This window comes from Helobdella robusta, assembly GCF_000326865.2.
Source record: "Helobdella robusta unplaced genomic scaffold HELROscaffold_1, whole genome shotgun sequence".
Lineage (NCBI taxonomy): Eukaryota > Metazoa > Annelida > Clitellata > Rhynchobdellida > Glossiphoniidae > Helobdella > Helobdella robusta.
In genome coordinates, this window is record NW_008703570.1 from 3,522,372 (window position 1) to 3,535,091 (window position 12,720).

The window sequence follows — 12,720 nt, forward strand, 5'->3', positions numbered from 1 at the left end:
ACTAATGACTGATAAGCAAAAACTATATTTAATAGAGTTTAATACAAACGAGCATTATATTGTATATGAGTACATAGTGTGCGAAAGAATTATTACGTTTATCTTTTTTCAATCGCTAGTTGCTAATGATTTGAAAAACACCCCAAACTTCACATCATCATTACATGACACGACAAAATCTGTTTTCCGCCGTTACAGCATCCTGTGTCATGTGGAAAGAAATGTATTTGATTAATAAAATATAATCGCGATTAACGAAAGAGCTGCAAATTTGGGATTAATTGGGCAATTAATCTATTGAAAACCGCTTATAAGGTTTTGAAACCAACGCGCAAACTAGCATACGTTTAAGAAGCTGATGTAAGCGCGATGATAGGCTTTTTTACTTATTTCCTTTTATGTTGTATTTACTTTTTCAATGGGATACTTATGAGTAAACAACCCTTTCTGGATTACTTTATTTTTTTTTTAATTTAACCTTTGTTACCAATTTAGTAACAAAGGTTATATATATATATATTTCAAAAGTTTTAAAATTTATTCATAATCAACAACATATAAGATGAGTGAATAAAAGTTAAGAAGTTGAATATGTGGAAACTGAATAAGACTGCATATATATATATACAAAAAGTTAGCTAAATTGGAAGTTAACCAACGTGCCGAACATGCTGTGATTTTCACAATAATTGCATTTCTGACATTTCTGATATATATATATATATATATATATATATATATATATATATAACTAATGCAGTAATATATGAAATCTACCAAATTTCTAGCGATGGATAGAAACATGCACTGAAGATGATCTATGAAAAGTCGAAATGAGCCCTTATCTGCATGATGAATTCGGATAACAACAATTTATTTTAATTTTCATGATGAACTTGGATAATTCTATTTTCAACAAATTGAACAATTTCCAGAAAAGTCTAATAAGGAAGATTGAAAAGACAAACTTTACATTGATTAATACCAGCAATTCGGTAGAATTTATACAATATTATATATATATTGAAACAATCTTTTATTCAGCAAAATATCACAATAATAAATTACTAGGAGACCAGAAATTTTTACTTGCTAGGTATATATATATATATAATATATTGCCTTACACACACACATATATATATATATGTATTATATATATATATATATATATATCTTGCCTTATGCTTTTTGGTAACAATAATATGCATATACTATATAGATATATACATGCAATATTTGATAAAATCTACCGACTTTTTAGCTAAAAATCTAACGAATTTCTAACTGGTCGTTGATAATTTTTTAAAGGCTGGAAGACCATATATGATGCAATACAATGCAGTGCCTTTACTTTACTTTGTAAAGGCAGACAGATAGCAGAGAAAGAGAGAGAAAGAGAGGAGAGAAAAAGAGAGAGAGAGTTATCGTGTGTTAATTGGCATTTTGATTTGTTATAACACTCAGCGATTAATACCTGTACGTGTGCAAAAGTAATAAAAGTTGATACAAATTGAACACAACACAATCGAATCATGATTAAATTTGCGGACGGAGTGACCACAACATTAAATAAATGTTTCAATCACTTGTTTGTTGAATAAGAAGCAGAAGAAGAAGAAGAAGAAGCAGCTGGAAAATATAATACCTTTAAGGGAGTCTGCATTTTCTGGTTGTACCACCTACTTGCCGTTTACTAAAAATCGACTTATACCTTCATTTAAACAGTAACTGAATTAATTAATTTTAGTTTTTTTTATTCATTACAAACCACTCTCTCTTATATATATATATAATCATATATATATTATATCATTATTAACCTCTCTTATATATATATATATATATATATATATATATATATATTCCAGAGGCATCAATCCAGTTCAGTAAATACAGCAACACAGCACACACGTTGTATATGATAAGCGGGGTTTTTTCGTAATCGAATCCGGTCACTGTAACATTAGGCCAGGCACCCTACCTCTACACCATCACGCCGCTCAGATCATGCATAATTGTGCTAATGACGATCTCTTAAATTGAAATGAGCCAAATAATTAAATTAATAATAATTTTTAAATTTTAACAAGTTTTCCAGACTGGCGACACATAAAAAACGCTAGCTTTATGTTAATATAATGGGATGTGCTGTAATGTGATGGCAATGTTGCATAATATAAACACGATATAATGCAATATAGCGTAATGTAACATAACGAAACATACCATAACATTATTAAATTGAACTTGGGTGTGCCTGGTCACAATGATCACAATCTTCTGTCAACGTTAAATAACTTTTGGTCAAAATGCTTATTTTGAATATGTATAAATATCAACATTTAATGAGAATATGAAGTAAACCCACAGATCATTTTGAATGTGGCGCTCACTAATGAAGCAAAAACAATATTGTAATTATCGCCATTATCATTGCTAATGAGAATGGAATTTGTGTTCTTAAGATAGGAAATGCCTAACAGCTTCTAATTTGTTTATATGAGATGTCCTATGCGTTAACACTTCAAATTTTGCCTGATGTTTTCTTGAATTTTTTATTGTTAATTAAATAGAGTTGTTGTTTTAAATTGAACAATAACGAAACAAATGGGGAACAAGCAATGTTATAACTGTAAACAAGTTTGTGTGAGTCTCCGTTCAGTTCTTTGTTGTTGATCTCAGCAGGCCTTCTAAGCATTTTTTATAACAATTCAGATATATTATAAAAAATATTTGGACTGTCATTCTGATAATTTTTTTCTAGTTCATCTGTTTATTTAGTTTATTACAAAAGCATATCAATGAGAGAAATAATCTATTCAGTTTATTTTATTAGTTTATTTGTATTTAATTTATTATATAGCTTTTTCCATCAATAATGTACAATTAAATGGAGTGATTTAATGCATGCGTGGTAGTCGTTGCATACGTTAGTTGTTGAAGGCGTTTGCCCTGTCGACGGCTCTCATCTCGTTTGCTTCAGCGTACGATATTTAAAAACAAAATCACCCACAATCTTTATGAAGTGGCGTAATAAGATTTACAAATTTAAAATTATTACAGAAACTTTTTTTTGCATATAAATATATATTTAAATTATTTCTCATCGGGATTTGTGCATTTAGATGATTATTTTCTGCGCTAGTTATAGCTGTTAACTGGCTTTCTATATTTGTTATATACACACTCACACAAAATACACACACTCATATATATATATATATATATATATATATATATATATATATATATATATAATTGCAGAGCGCTGGAGTATTACTGCAACATCCGTTCCACCAATTTCATCATCAGCCTCCTCCATTGGCAGCAACGACCTCTTCAGTCCATCCGTCAGCAGTTCGTCGCACATCAAATCAGAGTAATGCATCGGGTACGTCAACGTCGCCATCAGCCCAACGTCTTGCATTGCAAAGTTTGAAAAGTCCAGACGTCAGTGTGAATGGCGGGTGTGTGAATGAAGAAACTGACGAGAATGCAGCTCAAGAACATGGGACCGCTGATCTGTACCAGCAAGGAAGGAAGGTTGGCTCATTTCTTCATACCGTGTCCTTTCAGCAATGTTCATGACAATTTCTATTAGGTACTAAATTATTTAACATAATACATAGATTATTATTTAAAAATAATTGACTTAATTAACCAATCGTTCAGCTATTTAATTTTCTAATTTGAATAAAATCCTCTGACAAATCTTTTATCAAAAATTAATTTTGTGGTAAGAAAATAGTATTATAGACATAAATAATGGACATTCTAAAAACTTATGAAGCTTAGCACTATTGTAAGAATAATCTTCTTTGTGAGATTTTTAAACAAATTATTTTTAAAACAAATTATTGAAAAGTATTAGAGTTAATGTTGAGTTAACAGCTCACGATAAAACTATTGTTTCGTCTTCAAAAGTAATTTAAAAATAATTTATTTTGGCATAATAATATCATTGTTCATTTTCAATGCATGATATTTTTGGAAGTTAATTTTTTAGAATAACGAATAATAAAGCTAAAATACATCAGTGTAGTCAAATAACATTCGCGTAATATTGATACGTATTAATTTGAAACAAAACTTGCATTACTTTCATTGCTGGAACGAATCATATCATTAAACAGCAAACTGACGTTGAAACAAAACATGACAATTAATTACGTTCTCCGATGCAGTAAAGTACAGCGTTAATTGTTCGGGATTGTTTAGTTTATTTTAATGTTAAAAGTGAATTGCTTTCTGAGTGGCATGGAATACTTAACCCAGTTGTTTTTCTCAAAATTTATTTCGTTTTAGTCTCTGAATTGTTGGAAAATATTAACAAATGTTATTTCACTACATTTTTGCTTTTCCTATGTTTATTTCCTAAAATTTTGATATGCTAATTTAAATTAAAAAGAATTGGAATGCGCTCTAAATTTGTTAATTAGTTGGTGCGCAAAATGTCTCATTCTACCACTTTATACAAACTAAGAATAATTTGAAATATTTTTCTCCATTTGACCGTAAATGTTTGATGGCTTGCGTCTTCTTATTTCAATGAGTAGTTTTTCTTGCCGACACCACTTTCAAATAATTTACTTGATTAATATTTTTACAGCTCCGGCTATTAAGTGTTTGTCCTAGATGTAACGCAAAACACTAAAAAAATTGCCGCAAATCGCACAATGAAGTTTACCGCTCTTTTGTACATCACCTTCACTCCTAAGTTTTATTAATCACATCTTATTAAAAGCTTTCAACTAATTCGACAGCTTATTTTTTTACTTTTATTTGTTCTCTGTCATTACTAACCATGGTATATAACACAGATTTAATTCGCAGTTACATGCTACTAGAAAGCTCGATCGCCATAATGAAATAAAAATTTCAATTTTAAGCATATAACTTATGTTTGATATTAATCTACACACTAATATGATTTATATACCAGGAAGCAGAACTGTTGTACAAATGGTTGGAAAGTATCAACCAGACCGACTGTTTCCACCTGTTTCTGCAGTCCGGTTACGACATGCACACAGTATCCAGGATGACACCCGAGGTAGCCCGCCTTGTTATTTACTTCGTTTCATAATTATGTAAAAGGCATTCATTTGATAACAGAAACTGTTCTTTAAAAGTGATTAGCCAGTTGAGTGATAATACTTTTAAATATTTGGTCGTTTTTAACAAAATAATTGTTTTCTCAGATTTAAAACATGCAACGTGTTGGTTGTTTAAGATAAAACATTGCTTTTGTTTAGTGGAACTGAAATTTTTTTGTTCTTATATACGACAAAACGTTCACAACAAAACATGGAGTGGAACTTTTAGCCACCGATCCATTATGTTGCGGTTTCTCAGTTTCTCATTGGAAAAGTTTTATGATATTGCACATGCTTCTAGTAATAAAACCTAATGTTTAAGAATGACTGGCATCAAAACAATAAAAGGACAAGAAAATTAGCAGCTCAAGTTCAAGCAGTTTAAATTATCTTTTTTCTGAACTTGCAATAGGATGACAGTGCTTCTGCACTGAATAACTTATAAACAATGTTGTAACCTACAGCTAGTAGGTAGGTCAAACTCAATCGCAAACATTTTAAATTTGAGAATGGAAATAAATGCTTTAGCGTTAAAATTAGGGAAGTTGCAGAAAAATTATACGATTACCACTAAAAAATGTTATAATACAGATATATAATAAATAATGCATGATTTTACTAAGAAGAAGATAGCAGTTTACAAATGATTTGATGTTTTATCGCAAACCAGTAGATTCTAAAAATTGTAATGCTAAGGTTAAACAACAAAAATTGAAGTTGAGTCTAAATCAAACAAAAATCAAGAATGATAATAATCCGTTCTGAATAAAGGATGTCTCATAACTTCCACTTCTCACTATTTCCAGATAAATGTAATATTTTCTAGTCGTTGCTTTTTTTACTTACTGGTTGTTGTTTTAGTTTTAGGCGCTCCGAGTTGCATAATTTTTTTAAAACAACATTTACACGATATTTAAAAAATATAAATTCAATAATAGTTAAACGATGTCCAATTATATCAAAACTTTCAAAAAGCATTCGATTGCCCCAAATAAATATTGAAAAAAATGTTGAAAATGTATTTCGATGTATTTCCCAAGAAAGTTCTCACACATAACGAAAAATTTATATAGATTTTAATCTCTTTTTTGAAAAACAGGATTTAACAGCAATTGGAATAACATTTCCATCTGTCAGAAAGAGATTGGCAATAGAAATAAGCAGACTGCAGATCCCTGATGGTATACCAAATTTCTGGCCGGTTGTTATTTACATCTTCATGAAATGCGTTCTTTGACCATCAAATTCTAGATTAATCTAGTAATAAAAATTATGACCAGTCCATGATAAAAACAATGAACATAAAATTTAAATTTTTGTTTTCAAAAATGGTTCAAAAATATATTTTTTTGTATGTAATAGTTATGTTAGTTAAACTTAAGAATTAACAATTATGAAAAATATGTAGCAATATATTAGTAGACCTAGTGTCATTAACCGTTATTGAGAATGTATCAGTACGAAAGCATTTCGCTTTGGCTTATCTTACTATTTTCAATTTTTCGATCTCTAAAAATTAATGAATCAAAATATATAGCAGAAAAATATAATATTGCAAATCGCAGTCCAGCGTACAAGAATGGTTACAATATATTCATCTCCAGTGCTATTATGACACTTTAATGAAAGAAAACTATACAAACCTTGAAAAAGTTATGGAAATCACTTGGGAAGATTTGGAAGATATTGGCATAAAACAACTCGGTTACTTTTTTCATTTCATTTAACAAAGTTATTAAAAATGTACTATGATATCGAAATAATACAACTAACATTTTGAAAAACTTGTTAAATTTTTTTGCTTGAATATTCAATAAAAATGGCAATACAATTTTCACAAAACTCTTGATCTTATAATTTTACTTTTATAAAATTCATTTAGGCCACCAAAAAAAGATAATTTTGGCTATAGACAAACTCAAAAAAATTCACGCGAGTAAAATAATTTCATCGTCATATTCTTCAACAACGACCCCATTTCCCAACAATCTTTTTCAATTAGAAAATTCCATGCAATCTTTCAGAAAAAATAGTCCATTAGCGTGTCATGAGTTGATTGTAGAGCAAATTGATGCAAAAAATAGAAATAAAGAAAAAAAGTTGCCAATAACACTAAGGTCTCCAGAAATAGTCCACTTAAAATCAATAGAAATTCCTGCTCCTGAAATTGTCGCTATACAGGTTTGTCTTTTACCAAATCACATAAATAATTTTGTTATTTAACTATAATTTGTTACTAACAGGTGAATAATAGATCATGGCCTGTTGTACAACAGCAATCATCACAACAACAATTAGATGATGAAGCTTCAAATAGTAAACAACTATCAAAATATGAATCGTTTCACGGGTGTTCTTCTAAAGACTTCACAACTTTATTGAATGATTCTTCTTTGGTGTCCCCAAATCAATCATCCACAAACAATATATTTTACGTTTCCAAGGAATTATCTAATTCAATTTGTAGTTACGAGCCACCTCTTTCACCTGCACCTCAGTTTCAGCCATTTTCTGCATCTCCTAGTATAAAAATGAGACCACAAGTTGCTCCGAAGCCGAATTGCAGCCGTGTTAGACGAGCTAGTGGAGGTCCTGTAATTGGAATTAATGTCAATGCAAACACACCAACATCACCATCATTTGTTTCTACTCTCAAGAGACAAAATTCCTGTCAAAGTCAACTGATTGCAAGCCAATCGACGCCGAATCAAATTGAAAATATTAATATAATTTATGCACATAATCCCTCAGACCAAAAACTTCTAGCACACAATTCAATAGACAACCTCAGCACTATTTGTTCAGAATATTGTTCTCAAAAATCTCACCCACCAGCACCACCAAAGCGAACAAATTCCATAAAAAGCGATTTAAATTATTTGTCGAAAACCAATTGTGTTAAATCTACAAATGAAGTAGACAAATGCAATAAAAACAGTCCGTGTAAGATGACTGCTCACAATCAAGGCTTTTACAATGAATCACCTGAGGCAAAATTGCCACCGCTGGCTAAAGGATTGAGTCGGACAAAACCTCTTACTGATGAGCCAGAAAATAAATTTCCTTCAATGCCACTTACTGCAAATGTTGTGTCACCATCACCTGATTCACCGCTGCATTCTCCCCCTCAACAAACCATTCAATTGTCTTATTATTCAGATAACAATACTCTACCTTTTGCTAACGACAATGTTGGAACAATCAAACAAAGACAAAACAAATCTTCTGAAAATGAAAATTTCGGTGCAAATACAAATGGTAATTTTTTTTTTCTTCTTTTTTTGTAGTTTAATTCATGTTATGGGTTTTAACCAAAGATATAGAAAACTCATATATCTATCATTTATCTATCACCGTTTTGATATCGTGGTTAGTATTTATATTTGTCCTCAGGAGTCAATATTTGTTTACTTTATACGTTATCGTTATCGCATAACCGCTTTCATTGCATTTGTGTTTCTTACCTAATTATTTCCAGCTTTAAAATTTTTTCGAGTTTTAGATTTTGGATCAGCACTTAGGTATCTTCTTATATATATATATATATATATATATATATATATATATATATATATATATATATATATATATATATATATATATATATATATATATATATATATATGTATGTATATATATAATGTTTGTTGTNTGCCAAACATTCGGTAAAAGTTATAAACGAACTACAAACATATTAACGCCAAACATTCGGTAGAATTTATAGAATATTGTAAAAATTATAGTCTATTACCAACATATATATATATATATATATGTATACATATTTAGGAAGGAGGTTTTTTTTATGCAAACGTCATCGAAGATAAATGCCTATTTTCCATTAATGACTTTCTTTATTAAACACTCAACACATGGATTTATTGAATTTATATTTATTTAAAATATTAGGCATGGTGAGGCTAACAGCGCTGTTTCGGATAGTCCACCGTCACACAACATTTATACACAAAAAATAATCGTTAAATAATTAATTTAACAACTATTTAATAACGCCATTATCGCTAATATGTTATCTCCATGAAAAAAATTATCTTAAACATAGTTCAATTATCCACTAGCGAAAAATTCACTACGAATTCCCACTTTTCTGTTTCACAAAAACAAAAAAGCATGAACAAAACTACAATACCTACTGAATAATAACAATAATTAAAAAAAAACAAAAAACAGCGAACCAGGTATTAACCGGATTTATAAATTCCGATAATATATATATTAGAATGTGACTCTCAGAAATGCATTTATTGATGAAAATCACAGCATGTTCTACATTAGTTAGCTTTCGATTTTTTTAACGGTAGATCGTAAATCATTGTCAAGTTTTTTGAGTTCAAAACCAAAATTTTTGTTTATTTTAAGCATGATAGAACAAAAAAGCTTTTCTCGATATTCCTACACCATCTACGGTGTTCGAATTGATATGTTGTGTATGTTGCCAGATACTCAAGTATATATGTACTGTGTCTCTACAGTGTTAATTCTTTGTTTAATGTGAATACTCAACGGCTCACGGAGAAAACTCACGATGCACGTACAAGCTGGTGCTACAAAGAATCACATGAAAGAGAAACACAAAACTAAAATTTCTAGGCAAATCTTGGACAACAATGTTGAAATCTTACATTATAATAACAACCATTACGAATTACGACTAGCCGAATCAATACTCAGAGAACAAAGACATTCGATAATAAATATTCAACAACTTGCAATTGGAATCCTTACCACTAATAAATTCAGAAACAGAGAAATCACCGATAACGATGACACGTAAAAGTGTTATATTGCAAAAAGTTGAAGATCGTAATAACTAAATGATAATTCCCTTAAAGAGACGAAACACGTCTAGCCCAAAACTAACTTGTATTATTTATTCATTCTTTCTTTATTGTTTTTTAAATAAATTTCTTGTTAAATATCTGTTAATTAAATACACAATCTGTTTCACAATAGGTAGCCCTGCAAAACCATTGGTAAAGCCCAAACCAAAAGTTCCTGCCAAACCGAAACAAAAGTAAATATTTAAAAAAAATTATTTGCCGTACTTTTGAAAAATTTAAATAGTTATTTAATGTTAATTATTACAATTTTTCTATAATAAATTTTAATAATAATGTTTGATATAACAATTCAAACAGTTCCATTGTCTTAGTAACATTTTTGATATTATGTTACAACTTTTTTCTATTAGAAATGGAAAAGTTGAAGCATCATCAACATTGTAATTTTTTTGTTTAAACCTTTCGTGTTGTTTTTCAATTTGAGATAAAACTACCCAATTGATCATTGATATTAAGTTTGTATTTGTTTCGAATTTGCGCAGTGTATCATCCGCTAAGTCAAGCCACAATGCAACGCAACATGCAGTAACTCCACAAACTGATCAGTTGAATTGCCAAAGTGTCTTCGACGACATTGACAACTTGTTCCAAGGCCTAACAAAAGAATTGAATGATTTACTTATCGGATAATATCAAGAAAATTTTCTGACCACATAAATTTATATTTTTAAATTTAAGATCTTCAGCATTTCAGTTATATAATATTCTCTTCTAAAATTTATCATTTCTAATAGTTTTTACTTGGAAAATTCAAATTATTAAATATTCTTTCATTTTGTAAACGTGAGAATCAATTTCTGTACGCGTTCATGTATGTTTATATTTGCATAACATTTTCAATTTTTTATTTATTTTTGGGACCAAGCAAGACAGAGCAAAAAATGTTTGAAGAATTTTGAGTCATTGCAAAATGAAAATCCAATAAATATTCTGCATTCTTGTTTTAATGTTATGAATGAGGTATGTCAATGTTTCAAACTAAAAATTAAATGATCAAAATAAACGAAAATTTGCACGTACATGGATGTATAAATAGACTTTGAAAAAAGACAGTTGTGACACAATTTTAATAAAAAAGTTGCAAAATTTCTTCGTGGAGTGGATCATCTTGTTTCAGAAACAAAAGTGTTTCTCGATAGCACAGGAGGCATTGTACCATGGATATATATAATATATATTATATCCATGATTGCAACCGTAAGCTTTCTTGTGTTTAAGCTGGTGGCGGTACAGCAGTGCTAACCACCGCATAGCTGACTCGCTTTTAGTATGGTAAATTAAAACAGTCGATTATTTTAAACATGTTTTTTAATTTAAACAGCCTCTAACATTATTACCTCTTATTATTATTATTAAAAAACCCTTCTGAAAAACTTTTGTAAATTTATTAACCAACATATATATTTTTTTTATTAAATGTGTGTTTAAGATGATCTCTCAAAAATCATTTCATTGGTATGATCCATGGATATAGTGGATATGGCACAAGAATCAATTCCTGGCTGATAATTTTTTTTAGTTCTATGGAATAGAATAATTTGAGCGTAAACATTTCTTCGTTGTAGTTGACATTTCGTTTTACTGTTTTAAAATTTAAATTTAATCGCCTACACGAAGTTTTCGTTTTTTTATATCATAACATTTAAATAAGTCGCTTTTTTCGTCTCTATCGACTTAGTTATCAAATAGAGGTTGTTTGTTGAAAATAAAATGATTTTAGATTTTAATTCCGGAAAATTTATGGCAAAATGTAAGGATGTTCATATTTATTTCAATATTTGACATTCATACATTTTGCTCAATTGTCCTGGAAATAAAACATCTTTTGGATGAATCTACTACACATACACTTTGATACATACATTCATCCACCTGGATTAATAACAAGTGCAGTTATCTTCAATGTCATAAAATTGTCAATTTTTTAAAATCTGAACAAATGTTATAAAATAAAGGTTTAATTCAGAATTTAATGACAAATTAATCACTATGATTCAGGATTTTGGCAAATAAATGGATTATTTTTATTATTGACATTTATACATTTTGTTCAATTTTTCTAAAATGAAACATCTTTTGGATGATGCTAGAAGCTAGAGGCTAACCGTTATTTTATATGTACATGTAGTGGTGCTAAAAATCAAGGCACAATATGTTCCAATAAATTGTTAAGTTGTTCATTGAAAAAAAGAAAATAAATGGACTAAGTGATATATGAAGACATAAATTTTAAAAAACGTAAATGGCAAAAACAAAAAAAATTACTGACCCTGCATAAAATACTATTAATATAATGAACTTAGTTGAAACTGATCGACATGGAATTTAATTAAAATCAATCAACTATTTAGTATAATTAAACATTATTATATTTCATAATATAAAAAATATGTATATGTATAAAATTATTATTGCTAATTTATTATGCTCAAATACTGTTGGAGTGCAGTGAAGTTCAGAGTAATAAAAAATAATTATTATTGAGAAAATTATTTTCAAAACATTTTACAAAAATATTTACATTTTTAATGAAATAAATGTTTGTTAAATTTGCAGATAAAAAATTTGTAAAATACATAATACATCATATCCTTTTGACAATACTTAGATTTAAACTTATCAATATAAAAATAAAAAATACTAAAAATAAAAATAACGTCTTACATTTATCTGAAAGCATTGAAACTTTTGTATAATAGCTGATAAATTATAAATTAATAAATGCCCATACCTTTTTATGTTTTTAACAAAGGGGTTAA

At 28.9% G+C, this 12,720-nt stretch overlaps 2 protein-coding genes across 2 annotated transcripts in view; one reads left to right on the forward strand and one right to left on the reverse strand.

The window, feature by feature from the left end:
- Positions 1–7,322, forward strand: part of HELRODRAFT_105246 (hypothetical protein) — a gene marked incomplete at its 3' end in the record, with an annotated part of 8,619 nt that extends 1,297 nt beyond the window's left edge. The window contains exons 3-7 of the mRNA XM_009010711.1: positions 3,268–3,546; positions 4,946–5,056; positions 6,199–6,300; positions 6,665–6,803; positions 6,982–7,322. Of these exons, the coding sequence (XP_009008959.1) occupies positions 3,268–3,546; positions 4,946–5,056; positions 6,199–6,300; positions 6,665–6,803; positions 6,982–7,322 (972 nt within the window). The remainder of the gene's footprint in view (positions 1–3,267; positions 3,547–4,945; positions 5,057–6,198; positions 6,301–6,664; positions 6,804–6,981) is intronic.
- A 4,063-nt stretch (positions 7,323–11,385) lies between these two features.
- The window catches only part of HELRODRAFT_158712 (hypothetical protein), a gene marked incomplete at both ends in the record, with an annotated part of 2,927 nt that continues 1,592 nt past the window's right edge, over positions 11,386–12,720 (reverse strand). Inside the window, one exon of the mRNA XM_009010712.1 lies at positions 11,386–11,463. Within this exon, the coding sequence (XP_009008960.1) occupies positions 11,386–11,463 (78 nt within the window). The remainder of the gene's footprint in view (positions 11,464–12,720) is intronic.